The sequence below is a fragment of the Pleuronectes platessa genome, chromosome 11 (genome assembly GCF_947347685.1).
Source record: "Pleuronectes platessa chromosome 11, fPlePla1.1, whole genome shotgun sequence".
Classification (NCBI taxonomy): Eukaryota; Metazoa; Chordata; class Actinopteri; order Pleuronectiformes; family Pleuronectidae; genus Pleuronectes; species Pleuronectes platessa.
In genome coordinates this window covers 12,760,837-12,786,579 of record NC_070636.1, presented here as the reverse complement: position 1 = coordinate 12,786,579, position 25,743 = coordinate 12,760,837, and the positions used below count along the sequence as shown (strand labels likewise).

Here is a 25,743-nt window from a genome sequence, read left to right as displayed (position 1 = left end):
AGAGGAGGACTCGAATGAGACGCGGGGGGGGAGGGGGAGACTTTATTTTGGCTTTAGATGAGCAACTGGTCCAGGCAGTCTGCCGGGACACACCTGCAGGAATGCACCCCATGACTCAACCTCTATCAGGCGACATGTCTTAACAGGAAGGAGAAGCGCCGAGCGAAATAAACACCTCGCTTTTCGCCTAGTGCTGCTGCAGCTGTGAAAGGAAAGAAACGCACCAGCAGCAAAGAAAGGAAGACAGATAATACTCAGGAAGAGATGGGAGTGGTCGCATAATGGGAGTGATAAACAAGAGCCGCACATGCTGGGGCCTCTTTATATTACATCATTTATTTTTGTTTAATTAACTCTTCATGTCCAAGGCCAAGAGGCCGTTTGGACAATATTTCCTGTAGTAGTGCAGAGGTCAGTGTGGAAAAAATGTGACTCACATCCACACACACACACAGACACACACAGATTTTTTTTTCTCATCTACACCTTGTGGTATCTCGTCTTTCCAGTATTTTCGGTTTCATCTGTAGAGGCTGTGAAGTTTCAGCTGCCACTCCAAAACACACAAGTTGATTTCTGTAACAACTAGTTACTGTATTAATCCACAGGCCTCATTTGTTCACAGGTTTCATTGGTAGTACTGAACTGAAACAGATGTTAGCGGTGCCAGTGAGAAACGTTGTGCCGTCCAATGATACGGCCATTGTTTGTGCAAAGTCTTTATCCAGATAGAGTTTCTAAACGTTGATATTCATAGACATCAAGTACAACATGTATTCACTTTCACTACGCTGATGTTCTAGTTCAAGGTTTCAGAAGATGAAATTTCCCACCCCCCCTGTGGATACAATTGAAAACATCCAGGGTAAGTACACAAGCCATCTTTTTACCGTCCCCTGGCACGTTGCAGTGTAAATACTGGAATCATCCATCCAGAGGCAGCCCGGGCGGTTAAATTCCTGCGCTGGGTGGTTCCACGCGTCAGGGCAGATGAATCAGAGGAGTGGGAGACTCCTCCTCTGCCCTCCTTTAAGTATCAATCATGCCAAACAATGAGGGCGCCGCTCATAGCAACAGGGCGATCTGGTGCGGCCAGTGGGGAGGGAGGGAGGGAGGGAGGGAGGGAAGGAGGGAAGGAGGGAAGGAGGGAAGGATGTATTTTTTTTTGTGAAACACATGGAAAAAGTGGAGGCAGAAAGAAAGTGTGAGACGCCATACAGCAGCAGAATCAACATGCTCTTCTCCAGGGAGGCAGCCACTTCACTTTGGTCTTTGCCAAGATTCTTCTGTGTATTAGTAACAACTCGTTCGGAATTAAATTCTGCCTCCACTACTGTGTGGGGACCACATGAAGAAAACAACACATTTTCCAAAACACAAAAATCTTTAATGAAAAGTATGTGAACAACTCTGCAGCCATGAAGTCTGAAGAATGAAAAAAAAAAAAACCTGATATCAACAACAGCAAAAGCTGAATTTCGACTTCATTGTTCTCTACACAACAACACAATCTCTCCAGACTTTTGATAAATTACATAAAGTACAATATTTACAACAAGACTTCAACATGCAAGAGAAGGGGTAAGACACAGTACATTGAAGGCTCTGAGGCTGGGCACAAGCAGAGGGAAAATCTTACGCAGAGAACCACATGTATACTCTCCAAACCACAGGGTGACTCACTGGCTGGATAAAACAAATTAGCTTTTTTTCTTTTTTTTAGGGACTGTAGTGTAGAGCTTGAATGTGTTTAAAAAATCAAATCAAATCAAATCAAACAGCAGAGATCACATTCCAGATCAGTGACACATTGGACTTGTGGTCTCCTCTGACCCTGGACCCAGGAACAGTCAGGAACTAACTCCGTCGTAGTTCAGTCTGTGAGCAGACAAACGTCAGCTGCCAAGTCTTTTAAGGAAGCGCCTGTGGAGCGAGGACAAGCAACTTTCCTTTCTTGTGCCTCTGCTTGTTTGTTCTTTCTACAAGTCTCTCCTCAGTATCTCAAGATATGGCGACTCTGTACGAGGGCGCCGGGGTTACTGGGGTCTTTTCCCTTCCCAATTTTAGAGTGCTCTGGTCCATCAAGGTGCTACCGCTGGACATCTGGTCGGTCGTGACGTGGCGAGAGTGATGGACCTTGCTGATACATTCGCGTAAGCGTTTGCCAATCAGGTAGAGGATTTCAATAATGGAGAGCAGGATGCAGACCAGGCTGCTGACCACCATGAAGAGGGTGAAGATCTTCTTCTCGGTGGGCCGGGAGATGAAGCAGTCCACCTTGTTGGGACACGGCTTCTGCTCACACTTGATGAGCAGTGGGAAGTCGTAGCCCTCGTAGATGTGATAGACGAGGTAGACGAAGGTGGCGTCCACGGCTATTTTGAAGACTAAGGTGAGGACGTAGGTCCACCACAGGCCACCGCGCTTCTTGCCGGTGTTCATGTAGAGGCGTTGGCAGTTCTCGCCGTACCTGAGTTTGTTCTTGCGTTCCCTGTCATCCCTGTAGGCGACGTGCATCACCACCAGCATCGAGGGGCAGGTGACGAAGATGAGCTGCAGCGCCCACAGCCGGACGTGGGACACGGGGAAGAAGTGGTCGTAGCAGACGTTGTGGCAGCCGGGCTGGGCCGTGTTGCACTTGAAGTCCTTCTGCTCGTCACCCCACACCTTCTCCGCCGCCACCACGAACACCATGACCCGGAAAAGGAAGACGATCGAGAGCCAGACTCGACCGAAGGCGGTGGAGTACTTGTTCACTCCACTGAGGAGGCCCTGGAGGAATGCCCAGTTCATGACGAGGTCTGTTCACGGTCTGTCCTCTCTTCCTGCTGATGGAAGACAGGAGACAGTTTCAGAAATGTACCAGCCTGGAACAAGGAGAGAGACCGGACATGTTGTAGAGGAGAATAAACAAGAGAAGAAGGGAAACTGAGACGGAACTGGTTCATTAACACAGGAACTCATTTGTTCACGTCTTAAGAAAAAAAAAGAAGAAAAGACGAAAAGGAGAAAAAAAAGCGTAAAATGAGCTTAAAAGAGATTTAGGTGGTTTAAAAAGTCTCAAAGTGAACAAGACGGTCCTAGTTCGTCGCTGTACCGAGACAATCACACAACTCTTTCTCAAATCACACCACATCCTCACTGCCGCTCTCAAGTTTCTACCATCGTGCGCAATTACGCGTATCCAAAATGCCCACGTTCACAAACGAGTGAATCCAAACAAGTTCGCCTGACTTTTATACTGAGTCGATAAGAATAGCACGTGAATACTCACAGTTTAACCTCTGGTCGCGGACGAAGCGGAGGAACGGGATCAGGATGAAGCTCTGCGCTCAGACATCCAGCGGATTTCTCAACAGCACAGCGGACGAGCGGAGAGTGAGTGGGTGAGTGAAAGAGGCGGTGGGTGGAGCTGTTCTGCTGCTGTGTCGTCTCCCCTGGCCAGGTGTGGCTGCTCCAACTCTCCCTCCCTCCTCCAGGTACATAAAGAGAACCCCCAAGGTTTCATACAGATGGTTGAAATACAGTTGACGTCCTGTAGCCAGATCGGAATAATTTAGACTCATGTCTATTATTTGCTTTAGAAAATGTATATTTCAAATCATTTATTAATAACGTTTCATTTATTTATTATAATATAGTTTATTCATTCAATAATACTAATATAATAATTATACATTTTTGAATTTGAAACTTTGGAATAGCTGTTCATAAGAAATATGAAATACTGACTGATATATAAAACTATTAAATTTGAAAATGTTTTTAGGAGAATAGCACTACATACAAATTACTGAAAGAACAAAATAATTAGTAACTATTTAAATGAAATAGTTAATATAAGTGTGGTTGTTTTTATTTGTTTATTTGCTTAATTTGTTTGCATGAAACCAGTAGAACATACAAATAAGCAGTTTTAACTGGTAAAATACTGACTGAACTAAAAAAAAAAACACTAAGTACATAATTTGCTTAAAAAAATATAAAAATATTTTGCATTAAACCAGTAGAATGAACAGTCAGGTGGTTACTGACTGCTATACATATCTCAAAAAAGATACTACGTGAACTAGACAACAAAGTGTGTGTAATAAATATATTTATATCTATATAACAATGAAGGAGTAAACCAACAAGTCGTTATCAAAATGCAACTTTTAATAAGTAAAAATATGACAGTCAAGCTGTAGAAAACGGTGTTCATTGAAATATTTACATGACAGAAGATGTGGCTTCAAAGACCATGAACACACACATGCTCTCACACTTTCACTGCCTCTACATACACATACAAAAAACATCAAGCGTGTGCCTCTGATGCGTTCACTCGTATTCTCCACAGTCCGAGATGATCACTTTCTGCTTCGGCTTCCCATCTTTGTTCCCCTGAGCCTGAAGAGAGAAGATCATTTCAAACGACTTGAAAGTATGTTTCACTTTGAAATCTATATCACAATATAATAGACTTTAGTCACTGTAACACAAGTGTTTATAGCTATAAACAGGTTAAAACCTTTTTTATACCATTTGAAATTAAATTTAACACCAAACGAGTGATGCAAATAAATACCAAACATATATTTGTTCCAATTTAACATGTTGATGCCCTTTTGACACTGTGCAGTTTGCTTCGTAAGTACCTCCAGCCTCTGGGTTTATTCACCACGAGTGCTCCTCATTCTCAGGGCACTTTTTGTTCAACTTGCATTTCCCAATGTTGATAAACTAGCTAGCAGCCTGACTAGAGAGGCATTAGTTTACTCACAAACTCAAACAGAAACAGAGACTAAGCAGCACATAGGGGAATCTGTTTTCCTGCCTCTTTGGTCTGGCCGAGCAGAGACATTTTCAAGATGAGCTTCGATGGTGTCGTGTCAAAACGATGAAGACCCAGCCAATAAGAATTTAAGAAAGTTTCATTCTTTTAAGGTCTTCTATTTGTAAAATGTAATTTAAGACATTGTAAGAGTTCTTAAAGACCTGCTGCCACCCTGACAGTGTACTGCAGTTATGGGCACTAATTCACTTATATGTTCCAAACAGTGTCTCATTGTTTAAAACTTTATCTTTATTTATCTACACTAAGTAATGAAACAGACTGAACCATCAATTACAGCATTTTATTAATTATAAACAAGCGCGGAATGAGAATATTTAGCTCATAACTTATGTTTTCATCTGCATTTGTTTGTTTGTTAGTTATTTGGTTAGTTTAATGATACAAAAACTACAAAACTAATCAGGGGGCTAATCCAGGATTCGTTCACTTTTGTAAACATTGTGAGACAGGTTTCTTTTAAATTTTTTTGTTGATTTCATGGATCTTAGACGGAGGTATATGCTTTACTGAGTGACCTAGCTTGATTCTTCTCATATAGCCTTTTATTAGTTTTGGTAAAGTTAAGCCCTTTATGTTTTACCTCCATCGCACGGAGCACGTCCATCCCCTCCACCAGCTCGCCGAACACCACATGTTTGTCATCCAGCCAGTCTGTCTTGTCAGTGGTGATGAAGAACTGAGAGCCATTCGTGTTGGTGCCCGAGTTGGCCATGGAGAGCTGTCCTGTGAGCACAAGAGACATGGATTTATCCAGTCACCCACAGAATCTACTAGTAAACACAAACCACAGGCCTCACCCACAGACGTCCCCACACACTAAGCACTGCTTACAAAACTCACCTGGTTCAGTGTGTTTCAGGATAAAGTTTTCGTCATCAAACTTGCGGCCGTAGATGGATTTGCCACCGGTGCCGTTGTGGTTGGTGAAGTCGCCTCCTTGGCACATGAACTGAGGGATGATGCGGTGGAAGCTGCTGCCCTTGAAGCCAAAGCCTTTGTCATGTGTGCACAGGCAGCGGAAGTTTTCTACACAAGATGTGAGAATAGATATTTGTGTTATTGTTTGTTTTTAAGTTGGAGTTAATTTTCTTTTTATAGGAGGTGCACAGATTAATGAACTTCTTTATGCAAAAAACCTAAGCATGTGTAGTTTCAATATGTATTTTTTAAGATGGGATGTTATCGAGCATTCACACATATAGGAAGTGGCCAATTATATCACGTTAAAACAAATACTAAAGTACAAACACTGGCCAATCAAATCAATTTCATGCAAATACAAATCCTGCCTGACAGAAAACTTCTAAATAATCCTGGAGAGATCAGGCAGAGTCAGTGTGTGAACCTGGTGTGTGTTCATCTGGTTGTGGAGTTTGCTGCACAGTACATTTCTTCAGCATTGCATGGACAGGAAGAAAGTCACGTTAACACCAAAAGGGAACTATATTGTGTGTCCTGAACTGGAAACTGATTGGTTGCAATTGCGCAAGCACCAAGCATCAGGCACATCCCCCATTAAACCCCAAAACAAATAGTGCATGTGACTGGTCAGTTAGATCCACTCAGGACACTGCATACACACCTGCTGTCATGGGAACGATGTCCGCCCGCAGGAGGAAGCGTAGTCTCCCTGCCATCTTGTTGCCGATCTTGATGTCCATATATACCTGAGGATTAACTCGGCCCTTTTTAGCAGGAGGCTCAGCCTACAAAAAAAAGATCTTCATTTACCATCTTAATTGGGTTAGAGTCAGTAACACCAGCAGCAGGTAGATTGAACTGTCACCTCCTGTGTTGCCGTGGTGGTTGTTTCTCCCCCCGCTGCCTCAGCATCAGCCTCCTCCGAGGTCTTCCCCGAGAACTTCTTCAGCCAGTCGTCGTCCGACCACACTGAGGGAGAGCACAGTTCAAATCAAACCGGTGGATTTAAAAATCACAGCAGAGGGGAAGTCATCAGTCAATAGGTTTCCAATAATCACCTGGTCGGGATGAACCTTCTTTGATTCTCATGGGTTTGGCGATGTTGACTCGGACAGTGCGACCGAAAAGCTCCGACTCGTTCTGTTGAAATAAACAAAAACATTAATATCAACAGAGGGTGATGTTGATTCAATCTCTGGGGTGCGTTTAAACGGTGACCCAATTCAATGGCACCGAAGGAAACTATTTTACTGTGCAGGAACTACAACGTGTTCTCCTACAGATGCAGGTTGTTGAATATGACCTCGAATCAAAACTAGTCTGTCGTCAAGTTTCACATGCTTTTTGTATTTGTGCATGCTGAAGAGAAAATTATACTGTAATTACATTAGTTTTCATTTCAAAATTTGCTTTTTATCTAGTTTTAGTCGTGTAAATTAAGTTATATATTTCATATTTAAATTTTGTCGTCGCATTCATTGATCACTGGAATGTGTATGCAGGAATGTGATCCACTTACCATGTTATCGATCGCTGCGGCTGCATCCTACAGAAGAGAAAGATAAAAAGGGTTAACCCTGAAAGATCTTCCCGGTGCAATAGCTAACTATGATAACAAATCATTCACCTGTCAGTCTACCATTAACCTTCTTCAGAACAAGACAGTATGATTCTTCAATGATGCTGATCAATTTACTCCATTCTTTACACACTATAGCATCGCCACAGTAATAACTGAAGATTGCCCATTACTGACAATACTTTCAACAGTCTCCTGAGTGAACATCAGTTGTTACATAAGAAAGAAATAGCTATATATAAAACAAAACAAAATATATACAAGATATAAAAAGTACAACGGAAAACAGGAGAGACTGTGGATGTGCAATATGCCATATACTGTTGTGGTTGTTAATGTTACACAGAATTATAGTAATCATGTTTTATAAACGGTGTGCTCTTATGGTTCATGGCTGCGAAAAACATGGATCCAGGACATTTATATGTAATTTAATTAATAGTATAATTATAAGTATTCAGGTATTTTCTCATTGAACATACAAATGAATTAGTTGATATCAGAATACTGCAGCTAGGTGTTGGCGTTATGACCAGAAAACTATATCAAGATAAAACTACATCATTTGTTATAGTTAATTATCAAGATAAATATCACTTAATTATTTCTGTTATCTTTAAAGGCTGATATTTGCTCCTGAGTGAAGGTTGAGATTTATACAATCGTCTTTAAGAGCAGAGACTGACAAACACTTGATCAGATCTGAAATGGATGAATCATGTTATACTCCTCACTGTGCTTACACAAAGTATTAATGTTAAATCAATATGTATGGGACTTTGTATTGTATTGCTATTGATAACAGTTATATTGTGGTGATTGTTGATATTGTTTAATTGCCCAGTTGTAATTGCAGCCAGTTTACTTTAGCACTATAACTCCTACATACCTCAGCCATTTCAAACTCAATGAAGGCAAATCCTCGGTGCTTCTCTGAAAACAGAATAGAAAACAGATTAATGCAGCTTCACTTTAAAAATCATTTAAATCCCCGACGCAGTGCAGTTACTGTACAGTTCCAGCTCTCACCTGTTTCATAGTCTAACGGTATCTGGATGTCTGTGATGTCTCCAAACGGGATAAACGCTGCGTGTAAAACCTTCTCGTCCACCTCCTCCGCCAGACCACCTGAACACAAACACACAACTGAGCTCGGCAATAGGCAACAAATCCGCCTATTCATGGAAGTGTACTCACTCCTGTGTATAGTCGATGTTATGCGCATTTTAACGAGAGGAAAACGAGGCAGGTTTACGTGTTGTATTCAAGATCCTGGACCCTTCACCTAAAGTGTAGTGTTGTATCATTTCACTGTTGAACCACATTGTACCGGCTGCTTCTCCCCGCGCAGTTATTCACGTTATATCCACTTTATACATGTTTGTGCTTTACACCGTCGAAGCAACAACACAACTGAACTAACTTCGCACACACTAAAAACGTTACTTCTGCGGGTTTTAATGAGAAATAAGGAGAACTCACCGACATACAGCACTCGTTTGGTAGACGCCATATTGGATCTGACCCTTCAACCCTAACCCCGGGAGTTTGTGATTGGTGGAGGGTCACTAAAGCCCGCCCCTCTGGTCTGGTGAGTTGTACCGCCCCCTGTCAGGGGAAACCTGAACTTCAACTCAAAATGTGTGAAACAGTTCTGTATTTATCAAACTAAAGAGCAATGTCATTATAATGATAATAACGTTTATACTTGTATATATTTGATCTCAGTTTTATGATTCATTATGCACTTTATGAAATGTGGTGCTCTATTATCTCTGCTGATGATGATAATAATTAGATAACTGGACAGAATGTCATCTAGCTTTTTCATGATAATAATAATAAGGATAATAATGATGATAATAATAATGATAATAAAAACAATAATACAGTAAAACATTTTACAGTTACAAAATGCTTCACAATAAGCAATACAACAAATTAATCGAAAAGCCAGATATAGTAATAAAAAAGGTTTGAAGTATGTTTTGAGGTAATTCTAATATATAATTAGAATTAACAAACAACTCATAATAAATTCAGGGAAGTCTCTCGTAATAGGAGAAGCAGCAGCATTATTAATCACATAAATAATGAATCTTTTCTAAAACTTTTTGTAGCTGGTGTACATTCCCTGCTAGAAATAAATAAGGCTCTTAAGTTCATCGTGTCCAATGAGCTGTTTGACCTCTGACCTTTCTAAAAACTAAAAAAGAATATGGATAAAAACTGGCTATTTTAGGTATTGCTATTGTTGACATGACAGCCAGAGGAAAGGGATTTAAAAAACCTGGCAACCACATATTTCTTTTCTATTGACTACTTGTAACGAATGTAGACAAATTCTTGTTTGACCAGCTTCATTAACAGTTTAAAAAATATGCCTCATATGAAAGTGGCAACATGCATTTTTTGCTTAAGATTAAGCAGGCTAATAGTCCCTTTACTTTGCACTAAAGGTAAAAGTGTTGGCCTCTTATCGTACAAGACATGTATTACTATCAGCCAGCTCTACATCCTCTTCCTTATCAATGAGCTTCTGCCCTCTGATCTTTTCAGTGTGACAGAGGAGACTTTTTCCAGGAACCTGTAAAATCTTCAGAAGAATTCTTCCTCCACTTCTCTGAAGGTTTACTTCCTTCCAAAAGTGATTCCATCTTTCTCTGCTCCCTGCTCCGATAACTGGTATATATCCCCACTGACCACTTGTCCTTCTGTCTGGCTGTCAGTTAAAACATTCTTCTGTATATAAATTACATTAAGAGCAAAAATGATTCCACTTTGATTTGTCTACTTTATCCAAATCATGGAAAAATCCTATTTCTTACGTAAATGTCATACTCAAGTTCCCACGCTGCAACAACTTTAGTTGAATGTAATTTGACCAAGGAACAATAAGGAATGACGAGATCTCTAATTTATAAAAGCCGAAAAATAAAAAATGACAGTTTGAGCAAAACATTCAAGTTGACAGATATTTATCCATAACAACATCGTAGACTTAAATACAAAATTAGATGCAATTAGAGATTAAGAATTTAAGAGCTCAATATAAAATCATTTAAAAGGAAGACCTTGAAATCCTGGTTATGATTATTACCTTGATGTTTCTTATTTAAGGATCAGTGACAATTCTCTGAAGGAATTTTATATTGACCTATCTTTCTGTCTTGAATGCGAAAATACCTTTTTAAGAGGTAAACTTAAATACTATCTTTCTCCCCTTAATGTCACTTTTATCAACCATTAGTCCAAAGGACTCCTGCTCAGCCAAAATAAAAATACTGTATGATATTTAACATTATATAATTTATGGCCTGACTATTCTGCCCATTACCCTGTAACACTAATGACTCTGTGTTACAGGGTAAACACTGAGGGACAGCACAGTTCAAACTGAACACAACAGGTTACATTCAAGGATTAAATAACACAAGAGTGGTGACCATGATGTATCAGTCCTTTATTGAGAATACCACACACCCATGAAAACATGATCGGAGGAGTCCTTCATTTCAAATCAAGTATCAAATGTCAAGCAAAGAAAAAGAACAAGGTTCATTTTCTTTCTAGAAAACGTATATCTCTTTCGCCAGTGATTGAAGGACCTTCGTTCAAGATTCATTTAAAACGTATTACAGATCGAAAAAATTATGAACTGAAATGTTTTTTAAATGTTCAAGTATTCTTCAAAATTCCATTTTCCTTTTTTTTCTTGGTTTTAAATTTTTGCATAATACTTCCGAAGGCTCTGGTGTTTGGAGTCAGCGTAGCGTTTCTCTTCCCATTGGCTTTTTCTTCGCCCTGAAAAAAACACACTTTTCATTAATGCCACAAAATATCTAATATGCATGATCATGAATTGGTTTTCTGTTTGTGTATGATCATACCACTCCAATACAACACACAGTCTTCAGGATGTGGCAGCAGCAGCAGTAGTAGCCATGGTGCCCACTTTTTGAGTGGCGTCTTTCTTTGCCTGATGGGCCTGAAGCACGGCGACAGCTTCTTCCACCTGTACAAAGAGATCGTAAAGTATCAAGTCACAGTGTGCAGTGTGCTAATCGGATGACAGCCCCTTCAGTGTGATCAGGACAGAGGTGGCCACGTACCTTTGAGCGCAGAGATTCATGAGACTCCAGCATGTGAAGCAGTTCAGAGTTGTCGATCTCCAGCAGCATGCCAGTGATCTTTCCCGCCAGGTTGGCATGCATGGCCTGAATCAGAGGGAAAAGACGCTCCCCTATTCGGAAAAAAAAGGGAAGGAGAATAAATCAGCTTGTTGAAAAATGTAAAATCATTTAAATAAATTCATTGTGAAATAGACGTCTTACCCAGCATCTGTTTCTGCTCCTGAGGGGGCGCTGCAGCCAGCATGGAGGCTGTGAGGGGCTCCTGGCCCTGAACGTGCACAGCTGGCTGAGCCTGAAAGAACACATAAAGAGGATAATAAAGACAAAAAAAATCTATTTATTTTCTGAAAGAGGATGTTTTGACTGATCTTTTGCACACACCTGCTGTAAGGCAATCGGCTGCACCACCTGAGGGTTGGGGTTGCGGACGCCAGTGGCGTATTTGTAAGGAGGCATGGCTCGGGGGCCTGGGACGCCCATGGAGGGACGAGGAGCCATGGACTGGCCAGCACCTAGTGGCGAATAGAGGAAATGGGGCAAGATTTACACAGATTCTTGACAACTTTTACAGTATGGTGGTGTATGGTGATCTGTCTGCCCGCTTGCTATTGGTGAACACACCTCGTGGTCCCTGTGTGTTGTTATTAGGAGTCATGTGTCTCAGGTTGGCCCGAGGTCCTGGCTGACGCAGTGAGTTGGGGATCCCCTGGAAACCACCTGAGGGACAGAAGCATTAATGGACTCCATGTGTAACCGCACACAGGTTTTAAAATGAACGATGAAGTTTGAGTAAACTAAGTTACTGATAGGACCTGGACAGACCTGGTATTAACATCCTTCCTGAAAGATCCCATCGCAAGTGGACAGTTCTAAGTTTGTCTGTTCACACCAATTGTGATCTCACCTTCCTGCTTTCCATGCAAATTAACACACAGGACTTTTATGTTCCTGAGGCCAAAGGATGTTTTTACCCAGTCTGAGTTTACAGGTGTGACTGATGACAAAATGTGAGTGTGTCTGTGTGAGCCAGTGAGCGAGAGAGAGCGGTAGGGAGAGAGAGGAGTCAGGAGAAGCCGAATGAATCAACTGAGCTACGTGCAGCTTTGCTATGAAGAAAGATTTTACCCTTTAAAAATAAAGTATAAATCTTTCTGTGGTGATCGATGTCTTTTCACTCAACTAATATAATGTGGAGATCTGAGTGATCAGATCTCAGGATGCATTGAAGAAGCTCTGAGTGCGTTCAGACCTGAACTTTGTCGTTTGATCTGGCAGGGCGGATGTTGATACCAGGTCTGAACGTGGTGATAGATGCATCGTCAAATAAAGCCAAACACTCACCTTGACCTCTACCACCTTGTTGCTGCCACCGGGGGTTGGGACGCATTTGGGCCAGCTGATTGGGTGCATAGTATGTAGTCCTATTCTGGGCCTGCTGGACTCAAGAAAGAACGGTGTCATCTAACAGTGTCATTTGAATTCTGAATTTAAATAAAGTATATCAGCATATTTTAAATCCATTTTATCTAAGAGAATCTCCCTGTTGAATCCAAAACCACAGCGATTAATAATATTAATAATGCATTTTATTTGACATTATCTTTCTAGAAACAAAATGACGTCCGACAATATATCGTAAATGATCCCATATGGGATAGATGCTATGTATGGCAGACTGATCTAATCAGATGTGTCTTGAGTTGAGATTCAAGCAGTTTGATAGAGTCCAGTTGTCTGATGTGAGGTGGGAGAGACCTCCAGAGTCCTGGTCCAGAGCATCTGAAGGCTCTGGCTCCCACAGTGGTGAGTTTGAATGTGGCGACAGCAGCCTAAAAAACATTTTTATGATTTTTATGTAGCTATGATTCTGGTCAACTTGGTCACACCTGTGGCACTGCTGGCATGAAGTATCCGCTAGTGGGCTGGAACTGATTGATGATAGCATTAGCGGGCATGGCTCTCATGCCTGCGATACGCTGCATGTACTGATTGGTGAGGTGGGCCTTGCGCTCCTCTTTGCGCTGAGCCAGAGCCACGTAGAGCGGTTTGGAGCCAACGATCCGGCCGTTCATCTCGGTCACAGCCTTGGTGGCTTCTTCAGGGGAGGAGAAGCAGACAAAGCCGAAGCCTTTGGAGCGGCCCTCCTCCAGCATCACCTGAAATGAAGAGGGAGTGTGTCTGAGTAAATTCAAACATACACATTGTTTCAATGCCGACCACTGCCCTCTCGCCTCCCGCTGCCAACAAAGTTAAAGACACATCCCATCCTGGACTTCAATCTTTAAAGCTGCCATCCTCTGGGAAAGGCTTCAGGTCTTAAAAACGAATCCCTTTAAAACAGTTTCAACCTCATGGCCATATGTATTCCGAACACTACAATGACTTATCTATATATGATGGCTGGTGCAATTTATGTTATATCTATGCCCTTTTTTTATAAGAATTTCCCTTTTTCTTTCAGTGAATTTCTCTCTTCTCTGACTTTTTTAGTATTTTTCCATCCATCCATCCATCCACTCACCCATCTATATTCTCATCTACTCATCAATCCACCCATTTTGTATTGTATAAGTGTTTTATTTTGTAGTGGTGATGCACTGCATGATTATACTGATTTTATTTACCTTGGCACTTGTGATGGATCCGAATGGAGAGAACTCCTTACGCAGTTTCTCATCATCGATGGTGTCGTCCAGGTTCTTAATGTACAGATTTACACCCTGAAAGGAAACAATCAACCATTAAGTTTCGTTGAAAATAACACATTATCGAATAAAAATATATAATAGTGACCGTATCTAGCGTTTATGTTCCTGCTGACCTGATAACGACTGATCCTTTCTTGTTTCAGCATCTCAAACTTCCTCTTTAGCTCGTTCTGCCGCTCCATCTTCTTCTGCGCCCGCCCCACAAACACGGTCTTGCCATTGAGGTCTGTGCCGTTCAGGTCCTCTACTGCCTTTGGATGAAGACAGAGTTATCAGAGGAACTTTCTAGGACATTAAAATACACATTTCACATTTCCATGGGGCCAAAGTACCTTGTTGGCATCCTCGTGTTTCTCGTAACTAACAAATCCAAAGCCTCTGGATTTGCCAGTGGGGTCTGTCATCACTTTTACGCTGAGGGTTTTACCTGCACAGGCCAATAATTGTAGACAAAAGACAAGAAGAAGACTAGATTAGGATTTGTATGTAACGAGTGCAGTGCACGTTCTAAACCTGCCAGTTTGGAATGGGCTTTTCTCTTGGTATGTGTTCAGAGCTACATCAGAATTATTCCTTGCCATCAATGTGTCCTCCTCAAACAGTTCTACAATGTACAGTCACTTTTTATTGTTTGTGAAAACTTTGTGTTCATCCTACCTGGTTTATCTGGAATTTTTTCATAGTCATTGCTTTTCATAAAATAAAACAGAATTTGATTCATCTGTGTATATATTTGAAGGATTGACTGAGTTGGGTGTTATTTTTCATACATTGCATGTCGACTATATCTGTTAAACAATCGACACAATCTTCAGTCCCAAGTTCACAAGCTTTGTAATTCATCATTCTAAAGCATTTCAGGAACAAAACCAACACGTGCTTTTACTTTATAGACAACTTGCTAACGAGTTCTTTGCACGTTTTCACCATGACGGACATCAATACCCTTGACACCAGCTAATATCTGTGTGAAATACGCATAAAAATCTGTTTACCATATTTGTCAAAAAACACCTTCAGCCGCTCATCGTCCATATCGTCCCCAAAGTTCTTGATGTAGACATTGGTAAACTCTTTGGCTCTGGCACCGAGTTCAGCCTCCCGTTCTTTGCGCGATTTGAAACGACCCACGAACCTGAAAATGGAGGGAGAGCAGCAAAACACACTCTCGTAAAACAGTCCTGAGAAACTTGAAAAGCAAACCAGGCTCCATCTCTTGTTCCAATCAAAAAAAACACTGGTCATCCAGGTGTCCAGCACAGACCTGACCACGCAAGCACTTTAAGTAAAGGTTCCTTTGACAACAATCACAGACGACATTTACAACATCACAGCTACATTTCATCATCATTCCTGGAGTAAACGTTGAAAAACAACCACAACAAGCTTCTGTTAACATCACCAGAGGCAGGCAGATATGTTGGCATGCTACACACTGACTACCATCAGAACTCTTGGTCCAAACTGGATGAGGAGGTGGATGGAGAAGGATGGAGAAACAGAGTCTCACAGTACAAAGGAAAGCTGAGGACGACCAAATGATCTTATATACCTTGCTACGACGACCTCTCCCCTTCTGCCATCCAGTATTGCATTCCTGCATTCGATCCATCACTAAAACACACAAGCGTGGTCATACACACACACACACAAACAAACACTCCAAGACGGGTGACCAGCAGGTGGACAAATGGAAGTAACAAAAAAATGCATCTGGTGGGAAAGATTAGTTAAAGGTTTTAGTATTTTCTGTTTGTTTTTTTTGTATCAGTTTAGAGGTTATCTTCCTACTGGCAGTAATGAGTTTATTAGTCAAATTATTCACACACAAACTCTCCAGCTGAAAATCGACAAGACAAGTCAGTTCACTCAACACAAGTGCAGGAACACACACGTCAGATTTATAAAAGAGTAACAAAACGTATCACAGGTTTATATCAGTCTGATCCCAATAAGCTGTCGCCATCGCCTGATATTAATTAGGCATTAACATGTGCTCCTAGATGATCGGACACTCACACCTTGCGGTCATTCAGAAGCATCCCGTTCATCTTCTCAATGGCACGGTCAGCAGCGTCCTGGGTCTCGAAATGGACGAAGGCATAGCCCTTGGACCCATTTTCATCACACACCACCTGGAGAGTGGAGAGACACACTGGAATATAAATGTATTTCTTATGTGTTTAATTATTTATTTTGGCCCTTTATTTTATTTATATATTATCAAGTCATTCAATTGGACCAGCTGATTGGGTGTTTAGTATGTATAAATAGATAAATAAATAAATAAATAAGTGACTTTACCACATAACAAAAACCACAGTTTTTGTTATTATTTATATATTAATCTCTCATATTTTTATATATTCAATTATTTATTTCTGGATGTGCTTTGTATATTATTGAGTCATTTAGTTATTTCTTAATTTGTAATTGTGGCAGTTTTTGTCCTCAATAGCAAACGACTTGCCTGGCTCTGCCTGAAGTTAACAGAACCCATCGGAATGTCTAATTATGTTTAGTTTGTTTTGAGTCCATACTGAAATTTAGCAAATAATTTAAATTATAGAATGATATGTGAGAGAGTGGGAGTTAAACTACAACCATAACCCCATTTAAACAACAATATGGATGGAGACGGGTTACCCTTGTTCTCCTGTTTCCGGTATTTATGCTAAGCTAACAGATAGCTTTTAACCAGGATAGGAAAGTGGGATCATTCCCCTTATCTAAAGCCCCCCCGTTGACGCTTAGGGGAAACTTCTACCTTGCAGGAGAGGATGTTGCCAAAGGCGGAGAAGGTGTCGTACAGGGCCTTGTTGTCAATGGTCTTGTCGAGATTCTTGATGAACACGTTGCCCACTCCAGACTTCCTGAGGGAGGGGTCTCTCTGGGACCACATGATTCTGATGGGCTTCCCTTTCACAACGTCAAAGTTCATGGTGTCCAGGGCTCTCTCAGCTGGGGAGGAGGGTCAGAGGGGCGGGGGAAAAGGTCATGGGGGACTGTTTACACAGAGACATGAGTCTGAAAACATATCAGTTACTGATATGACGCAACATATCATGCATTCATCGTGCGTAGTAAAAACAAATCTCTATTCTGACAGTCCCATTGTGCAACAGTGACTAGAATGCAGCCATGCGCTTTACGCTAATAACAACAGCCCCAAAATAAGAAAACTCCTGGAGAGGTAACAGTAGGCAACTATTAAAATTGTTTGTACCCCTGTGCTGTGTGTGTCACAATGGAGGATCCCTGGTGCCAGCCCGTTTACAGAGCACGCACAGATACTGCAGTCGTCTATGAGGCTGACAAGTTGTCTGTGAGCAGCTGGGACATGTGGTGGCGAGCAGCTGCAGTCAGTAAGCACTTGGCCCCTGTTCTCTGACTCACCACATCCCACCTATGCGCCAGTTACAGTGGAAGAACCTCAGACAACGGCATCAGAATTAGTGTGTTTCAGGTTTGTCTTTATAGCTTTTCACTGTCTACTGCTTTAATTATCACACAGGCTCTTAATGTCCACGTTGGCACAAATACCAAACACCCTTTTGTTCAGTTACTCCACAGTAACACACACACACAAACGCAGGCCGGGCTATCCAGCTAAAAGTGTCTGGTAAACAAAACGGAGCTGCCTTGCGTCTGCTGGCATCAGCAGTTTGGCTCGCAATTGTACTTTACAACCCATGTGCTCAGAAAAGTTGTGTGTGTGTGTCAGTTCGAGTGCGTGTGTGCATCACTGTCAAACGTGGAAGGTTCCTCTATGAATACAAGATGATTGTTTTTGGATTACATGATGCCATTTAGAAAGATGAATGCTGTCAGTGTTGTAAAATGTTTCTTTCTGTCATTTAATAGGTAAAGTTTTATGGGCAGGCAGATTTTTCGACTGCTCAGATAGAAGCTCTATATTTAGAGAGGGGTCCTGAGAGGTATGTGCTGGCGAGGAGTGTGAGTGGAGCACTCTGTACAATTGATCGCAAAGAGACATATTCAACAGGAATTCTCAGATGTGCAACACCACGTCTCTGGAGTGTTCACACTTATATGTAAAGAATTAAATGAAGACAATTGGCTGCATGAAATCATCTGTAGTGACCAGTCACAAACCATGTCATCATTATTTGTGTATAAACGCCTGTAGACCCACAGACACGTGCATGGTTTGGACACCATCTAAATACCCAGAAGCCCCCTCCCCCCACTTCAGATCTAAACCTCCCAAGAACAAATGGTGTATTTTCACTCAAGGTCTCTCCCAGCGAGTGAGACCACCTCTCTGGGAGTGAGCCGGTTGTAAACCATCATTACTCCAGCTGTTGGGAACTGACGTGAGCACAGAGAAGTTGTCACAGGTGTTGATACACGACCACAGAAGAAAAAAAAGGGTCCAGACAAAGTCAACCTTATCACCAGGCCGCTGACGGCAACACAACCACCTGCTACAACTGCTCAACGTTCAATACCACTGGTTGTTCATGGACAACTCTCCGAATAAAGGCACTTGGTACATCTGGCATCAGGTCCTAATAGATCAAGAACTAGCCTGGATTAAGATTCAACTAATCACCAACCAGTTAGAAAATTAACCTGGGAGTAAAACAAACTGGTGTATCAATCAGACCATACAGGAGGTTATTAATCAGCTGTGCTCGTCCCGTTTTCTCTCACTCAGTGGAAATATGGCAGCGGCGTGCGGTGGGAATTAGTTTCACCCTCCGGGTCTTAAAATAGAAGCAGAAATGGGTCAGTTTGGGCTGAACACGAAAGATCAACCGGGATAAACGTCTGTATTTCAGAACTGATAAGCACAACATGGCTTTACTGTTGAGGTTAAAGCATAAGTCAAACACCACATTGGGTCGGGGCTCTAACATCGGCAGTGACAGATATTTCCAGGAGTACACAAGAAGTGGGACAACCAGGCACAAGAACTGCAAGAGACTGAGCTAATTTGCAAAAACTCCATTTGGTGTAGTTGATTCATTGAGGATGAAGAGAATTTGTTGAAGAATAGAGTGGAAGAAAAAAATGGACACATGATAATTAGGTAGATATATGAATCTTGTGATATTGGGTTATGCAATTGTGTTAGAGAGCAGTAAGGTAATGTGCAATCATGTGTAGGTATAGCCTATTTATTTGGACTGTAGTAGGCTATACATTTGGATGAGGTAAATGTGCGATTCAGACTATACAGTATTTTTGAATTGATCTATCCAGTTATTATTGTGTGTGCAAACATATTTTGACAGATAACTCTAATCTGTCATTATTGTTGCATGCTGTTATGTTGACAGTTTGAGGCTTGACATTGAAAACATAGGGTGACATTGTCAACATTGGAGGGGTGCATACTTCTCTACCTTTTTCTATACAGGTGTGTGCTGCTGCTGCCACACACACACACACACACACACACACACACACACACACACACACAGGGACAGGACATGTCCTCTTACCGTCTGCAGGCTGGGAGAAGTTGACATAAGCGTACCCCAGGGATCGCCGGGTGATCATGTCTCGACAGACCCGGATAGAGAGCACCGGTCCGGCGGGGCTGAACTTCTCGTACAGCATCGCCTCCGTGATGTCCGGGTGCAGGTCGCCCACGTAGAGAGAAGCCATCGGATAACTCCCGGTCGCTGTGTTCATTCCTCGGAGTTGACTCAGTTAAAATGAAGCTTCTCTCGAACAGAAAATGATCATTCAAAAAAAAAAAAAAGCCGTTATAAAGGAGTCCAGACTGCGGTTCACTCGTCAGAATAAAGACTGGGAGGGCTGTAGCTGTCTGATCCAGCCCGGTGAAGAAAACTTTAAATAAAAGAAAAATCTGAATTGAAAAAGAAGAGAAAAAATAAATCCCGAACTGTTCCGATTCCTCCTTGTTTTTTTTGTGTTTTTAAAGACGCCAACGTCGGGATAAGCCCGAGGCCTCTTGTTTACGATATTTTTTTAAGTTACAATTTTTACGATTTTTTTTAAAGCGTTTGTTTCAAGTATTTCTTGTTCTTGTTTTTATTTAGATTTTGTAGGTTTTGTATTTTGTATTTTTTTTATATTTTAAAGTTTTTTTTTCTAGCACGGTGAGTTAGACACTCACGGTTGTTTTGTGGTCGGTGAAAGAGACTGCGGGAGTGAAGCGTGGGCACTTTATACAGAGAGAGAGAGAGGTGCGGAGGAAACAGTGGCCGGGGTCTCTCTCTCTCTCACACACACACACACACGATGTAAAAGGGAGAGAGCACACTGCACCGTCCCAACTACTCAGCCCTGCTCCCCACAGCGACATCTGGGACGAAACGCACCCTGAAAACTGCTTATTCATGCTTTGACAGGTCGACTAAACAGTGGAAGAACTGTTAAATAATGAAATAAATACTGTCACGTTAAGCTAGTATTCTTTTTTTCTGATTAGTTTGTTAAAACTATATACGACCTTATACAAGAATGGGCAATGTGTTTTATATGATATGGTTTAGAAAATAAGCCTCAATATCATTTCTTTAAGCTTTACAATATTTAGCCTTATGTCCATACAATTGTACCTGATGTTTATTAGAATATTGTTCAATAAAATAAAGATTGATTAAGTGAAAACTATAAGTGAAGACAAAGCATCTTTATCACTACCTGTAGGCTGGCTGCAGTTTAGTCCATACATAGACCTGCTCCTTCATGTTATAGGATGGGAATGGACCAGAATAAAAAGTCAAAGTTCTCAGAGACGGCCTCTGTCATTTTGGGTACTGTGTGTGTGTATCACGCTGATGTCGCTTTAAGACATTTTTCTGTAGCGTGTAATTACCTATGCAAAGGGGGTTATGTTTTCACCAGTAAGGGTTACGCAAAAAAAAAAAAGAAGACAGGATTGAAACCACAGAACTTTGAAGGATGCAGTGTGGGTCAGTAAGTAACCCATCGAATTCTGGTGCAGATTTTAACATTGCAATAGTAGCATTTTCATTGTTTTCCCAGGGAATAATTAATGGAAAAGGGCAAATTTGGCATTTGTAGAGGACTAATATATATTAGTGTGGGAAGGTTTTCTGCAGATTGGATTTAAGGAGACCTTTGGAGGTACAAGCTGCCATTCCCAGTAAATGTTTAAAAAACGTCATGGCTTACAGCTGAAAGTGACTCAAGCTGTGTAGTGACCGGACCTCAATACTGCAACTCTATCCGCCCCAAATGCTGCAGACTCGCGGCCCAATGTGCAAGATGGCAACGTTTGTAATTTGGATTTCCAATTTTAATTCATGAATAGTGGGAGGAAAAGGAGCTGCATCATCCATCTTCATATCCAGTCTGTTCAAAACCACAAGTTTGGAATGACACTTAATAAAGAAAGTCCATAATTTTGCTCAACAGTTTATTACATTAAACCAAAATTATAAATAGATGCAATTATTCAGCTTTGTCCATCGTCCTGAGGAGAAGAGAATATAAATTAGTAGCTTCTACAATGACATTACAAAAATATACAATATTTCCATGTTTACATACCTCAGCAGATCTAGGAAGGCCGAGCGCAGCCCCTTCTGTTTGGGCTCCTGTTTTCTTTTAGACCCATCCATCCTACATCCTCTAGTTCCACCTTTTCCCTCTTCGTGCTCCACCGCCTCTTCCTCATAACTCAGCGTCTCTGTCCCATCTGTGCCTTTGGAGAACGCAAGTTTTGAGCGAATTATTGGTTTGACATAATATGTTTGTTTTTCGGGCGTCACGGCTGCATCTGCCTGCATTTGAGCCTGCTCATCTTCCACTTGGTCAAAATGAACCCGGTTAAAGTCATTTACAGTCGCCTCAGCCAGCAGAAGGATGTCGACTTGTGGAACGTCTGGGCCAAACACTGTAGAGCTTCCAGACCACGTTTGACTTGGAGAATCCTCTGCGAAAGTTGGAATCAACCATCCGTCAACCATTACAGGAAGCTTCAGATCCCGTAATGAAGGGTCACTTTTTAGTCCATTGAGATTTTGACCTTCGATCTGGTTTATGGGGAGATTTAAAGGTTGTGGCGCAGGATGGTCATTTGAAGATGTGTCGCTTGCCTTTAAACGATTTGTCAAACCGTCTTCAGTCTGCTGCAGCTGTCCAGGCAGCCATAGGGTCAGTCTGGCTGCTGGGTCCTCACTCACCATGATGACACCCTGTGGAGGAGACGAGACCTTGCTTCTTGATCGAGAAGCACCAGAAATTATTGCGTCTCCTGTCACTGCAGAGTCAGACTGCATGGAGTTGGTAACTTTGGCAGAGGGCTTTTTTTGTGGTTCAGAGACCTCATGTTCTGAGCTCATCTCAATATCCTTGTCCACAATGACTAATGGACCAGTGCTGAGTGTAGCCCTGATCTGATCTGAAATGACATGAGGCCCCAAGTTATTAAGAAATACCCCCAAATATTTATTATTGTTTATTAAAAATAGCACTGACCATCAGGATGGTGCCTCACTGACAGGGCTTTACACTTGGAGCTGCAGCACTCACACACCTCAACGTCTCCACCGAGGTCTTCCCACCTGACATGAGAACATTGTAAAAGTCACGGTAAAGCCACAGAATACAACTGTGTATATATATGTACACACACAAGTTTGTTAGTGGATGAGTATTGTACCTAGACTGGATTAAGTTGTAGTTGCAGGATTTAGAGTCACGAGTGAGACCCTGTTGTGAGATGATCACCGTGCAGTGAACGTACAGCTTCAAGGAGGGGAAAATAAAAATAAAGAGTTAATAAGGTCACTCAGTTGAACAGCAGAAACCTAAGGCCTGTCAGGGAACTTATATAACCAGAAAGGCACTTAATATAATGTATACCTCGACCAAGGCCCAACTGTTCCCTTAAATTAAAAGCATTGAGCTATAGGGCCACACTATACATTTCTAACCTACAGAATTGTGTGCCTATATAGCCTACATCCATAAATCCAGATTTTTATTTGAATCGCACACCCTCATTGATAGCAACCCCCTAAATGTTTGAGGTATAAATTATTAAAAAAATTAACAGTTCAAGGCAAGAATTCTCTTTTAATATATTCCTTGATACTCTCCCCGATTCCGCAATATGAATTAATGCAATTTCCCCCCCCGACATATCCTTCACCCCGTTTCATTGTAATCATTTTATATAATCCTAGTCGACAAAACAACCTCCATAGTGGACGTAAGAGTATCACTCAATAAAGCGGTCAAAGCTGTAGCTTGTATCTATACAACTATAGGAGGAAGAAATACCTTGAAATATGCTTTTTTAAGTGTGCATGATGACATTTTCATCGGAAGGAGATCACAGGATACAAGAGCGGGAATAAACTTTTTTAAGCGATTACTGGGGAAACCCATGTAGCAAATGGTTGGATCAGAAGCAATCATGCATTCGCTGTAGACCCCTGAAGCTTAGGGGGATGACTTTCTGGCCAATATAAGGTTTAGATTTTCTCTAGTCAGATTATTTAAAGAAATAGTTCGGTCTGACTATTTTTTTTACCTTAACCTTTGACCCATCAGCTCCAAAAGCTAGACATACATCCTTTAATTTTTTCCGTGGAAACCTAGCAATAACTTTAGTCATTTTATTCTCACACATGTGAAAATACTGTCTCCAGCAATACCATCACAGGTAAAAAATAAAATATAAAAAAAAAGGACTCACCTCAGAAATGAGATATGATGTGTTCAGAGCAACATTGACCACATCCCTTCTGCTGGAGGCCACAAACTGTACGACAGGATAAGGAGAACCCAGTGGGGCTGTGCACCTGCCACAGATATTGAAATTTAGACAGAACAGTGGAGTGACGGTGACTTGTCTAGCTGGGATGCTCACCCTTTGTTCATTATGACTGCATGCCGGGGTTTACTCTGAGGCTCCGGGGACGCAGAGACGAAGCAGGACTGGACGAAAAGCTGCTGATCGGGTTTAGTTTGGGCAGAAACCTGCAGGTTGATAACTTGGCCTCTTTCATAGACATTTGACTCTGTGACACTGGTCCAGGAAGCTACAGGAAACAGTAAAAGCTCTGTTTGCAAATGAAATCCCCAATGTAACAGCATCACAACAGGTTGTTTGAGTCTGCCTGTTTGTCTATTAGCAGGATTACACTAAGTCTACTGACCTGATGATATTTATAAAAAATGGTGGAGGGGTGGAGCACTACACAAGGAAGAACCCATTCAAAACCCATTTTCTTTAACATTGTGAGAGGGTGCTAACATGTTCCCTGATTCATCAGGGATGAATCACTGGATCTTGATTAAGGAAGAACAAAAATTGTGCAATTTGGTGCAGAACTAATAAATTGTGAATTAAAATGTAATTCCATAAGGGGACGTTTTGGCCTTGGCAGAGGTATGAGTCATTACTCACTTGTCACAACTTTGAGGTTGAATCGCCTGCCGTTCTCAGAAGGTGCCACCGAGTCTGAAAAGCTTGGACGAACATAAGACCTGTAAAGACATGCAGTTATCTTTAGTAAGCGTTTTTTAGCAGTCACCATCAGATGGCTCTGGTTGCTCACCTCTTTGGGATGCAGGAGACGTGCACCGTGGAAGGAGTTTGCCACCAGGGGGCGAGTGGTTTTTTGAGATTAATGTGGATTGTGTTGGTGAACATCACCAAACCATTATGCATCTGCAAGACAAGAGGGAGGGTTCAGAAAGAGCCTCAAAAAGAGGTGCTGAAGTAAGAGGAGAATCTGGTCAACTCACTGCAAGTGTGGTTCCGCAATTGTCTACGCTGTAAGTGAAGACAAATTGGTTTGGTCGCTCTCTATTGCTAAGGCAGCCATCACCCAACTGAATGTCCTCTGCGGTCAACATGGCACCATAGGACCTCTTATCCACCAGCACAGTGAGCTGAGACTGATCACAGAACACCTGCACTCTCGGAACGTTCAGGATGGGAGGAAGGTCAGCGAGCATGTGGAAGTCAGGGCCGCGGGTTAGCCAGGAGCTGAAGATGGTGTCGTACAGAGAGAAATCAAAGTTTCTCTCAAATGACAAAGGCTCGAGATCATCAGGTAATCCTGGAAAAACCCGGGAGAGTGTGGCATCAGGCCTATTTATGATCACTGAGTGAACAGAGACAAGATATCCAGCAAAAATGCAAACAAAGGTCCCGACCATCCCCATTTCAAAGCTCAGAGTGGACCAAGCTGTGTGACTCCGCAGCCACATGTGGGACCTATATGGGAGCAGTCAGGAGGAGAAGCTGCTGGCAATCACACTGATGAGGCTGATGTGCTGCATTCACGTGAATCTGAAATCTCCACACCAGTGTAGCCTGGAATGCTTCATACTTGTTTCTGTATATTATTATCTTACAAAAGTAATTCACAAATTTAAAAATAAAAACAATTCCAAGGGCAAGGCTTTTTCTTGTCATTCCTGACTTCAAATATATCAAATACTTCACTATAAAGTAGAAGGAACCAGGGAGATAGCTGCTAAATTTGTTATGCCTCTCAGAGTGAGTGCATCAAAATTTATTTGCAAACTAGTTGTATGTGTCTACTGTAAAATTGTGTCACTGTTAATTTTACAACC

General features: G+C 41.7%; 3 protein-coding genes across 7 annotated transcripts; all 3 read right to left on the bottom strand.

The window, feature by feature from the left end:
• Window positions 1–1,395: 1,395 nt before the first annotated feature.
• On the bottom strand, window positions 1,396–3,407 carry LOC128450445 (gap junction beta-4 protein). 4 transcript variants are annotated; one of them, XM_053433895.1, is made up of 2 exons: window positions 3,275–3,407; window positions 1,396–2,974 (listed from the first exon to the last, which is right to left on the bottom strand). In XM_053433895.1, the coding sequence occupies exon 2, from the start codon at window positions 2,791–2,793 to the stop codon at window positions 2,002–2,004; it is 792 nt and encodes a 263-aa protein (XP_053289870.1). In that variant the 5' UTR covers window positions 2,794–2,974; window positions 3,275–3,407; the 3' UTR covers window positions 1,396–2,001. The 4 variants fall into 4 exon arrangements, with proteins under 4 accessions (XP_053289870.1, XP_053289868.1, XP_053289867.1 ...); XM_053433893.1 differs by having other exon boundaries at window positions 1,396–2,867; XM_053433892.1 differs by having other exon boundaries at window positions 1,396–2,828.
• A 730-nt stretch (window positions 3,408–4,137) lies between these two features.
• Window positions 4,138–8,923, bottom strand: ppie (peptidylprolyl isomerase E (cyclophilin E)). The gene is made up of 10 exons (XM_053433890.1): window positions 8,823–8,923; window positions 8,370–8,468; window positions 8,230–8,273; window positions 7,281–7,307; window positions 6,820–6,901; window positions 6,627–6,730; window positions 6,423–6,546; window positions 5,681–5,866; window positions 5,421–5,563; window positions 4,138–4,392 (listed from the first exon to the last, which is right to left on the bottom strand). The coding sequence occupies exons 1-10, from the start codon at window positions 8,851–8,853 to the stop codon at window positions 4,324–4,326; spliced, it is 909 nt and encodes a 302-aa protein (XP_053289865.1). The 5' UTR covers window positions 8,854–8,923; the 3' UTR covers window positions 4,138–4,323.
• Window positions 8,924–10,782: 1,859 nt separating this feature from the next.
• On the bottom strand, window positions 10,783–20,328 carry pabpc4 (poly(A) binding protein, cytoplasmic 4 (inducible form)). 2 transcript variants are annotated; one of them, XM_053433880.1, is made up of 15 exons: window positions 19,653–20,328; window positions 16,949–17,142; window positions 16,201–16,316; window positions 15,177–15,316; window positions 14,514–14,608; window positions 14,295–14,432; window positions 14,098–14,193; window positions 13,360–13,629; window positions 12,815–12,908; window positions 12,095–12,190; window positions 11,855–11,985; window positions 11,675–11,765; window positions 11,453–11,583; window positions 11,231–11,355; window positions 10,783–11,144 (listed from the first exon to the last, which is right to left on the bottom strand). In XM_053433880.1, exons 1-14 carry the CDS (start codon window positions 19,843–19,845, stop codon window positions 11,254–11,256), a joined length of 1,887 nt encoding a protein of 628 aa, XP_053289855.1. In that variant the 5' UTR covers window positions 19,846–20,328; the 3' UTR covers window positions 10,783–11,144; window positions 11,231–11,253. The 2 variants fall into 2 exon arrangements, with proteins under 2 accessions (XP_053289855.1, XP_053289857.1); XM_053433882.1 differs by having other exon boundaries at window positions 12,815–12,905.
• Window positions 20,329–25,743: the final 5,415 nt, after the last annotated feature.

Excerpts from the sequence above, each read along its gene's own strand:
- LOC128450445 (XM_053433895.1), bottom strand. The coding sequence starts at position 2,793 with ATGAACTGGGCATTCCTCCAGGGCCTCCTCAGTGGAGTGAACAAGTAC.
- ppie (XM_053433890.1), bottom strand. The coding sequence starts at position 8,853 with ATGGCGTCTACCAAACGAGTGCTGTATGTCG. Across the intron at positions 8,274-8,369 it reads ACCGTTAGACTATGAAACAG|AGAAGCACCGAGGATTTGCC; the intron begins GTGAGAGCTGGA and ends TTCTGTTTTCAG. Across the intron at positions 6,547-6,626 it reads CCACCACGGCAACACAGGAG|GCTGAGCCTCCTGCTAAAAA; the intron begins GTGACAGTTCAA and ends TTTTTTTTGTAG.
- pabpc4 (XM_053433880.1), bottom strand. The coding sequence starts at position 19,845 with ATGAACACAGCGACCGGGAGTTATCCGATGGCTTCTCTCTACGTGGGC. Across the intron at positions 17,143-19,652 it reads CTTCTCCCAGCCTGCAGACG|CTGAGAGAGCCCTGGACACC; the intron begins GTAAGAGGACAT and ends CCTCCTCCCCAG. Across the intron at positions 11,766-11,854 it reads AGCCGATTGCCTTACAGCAG|GCTCAGCCAGCTGTGCACGT; the intron begins GTGTGTGCAAAA and ends GTGTTCTTTCAG.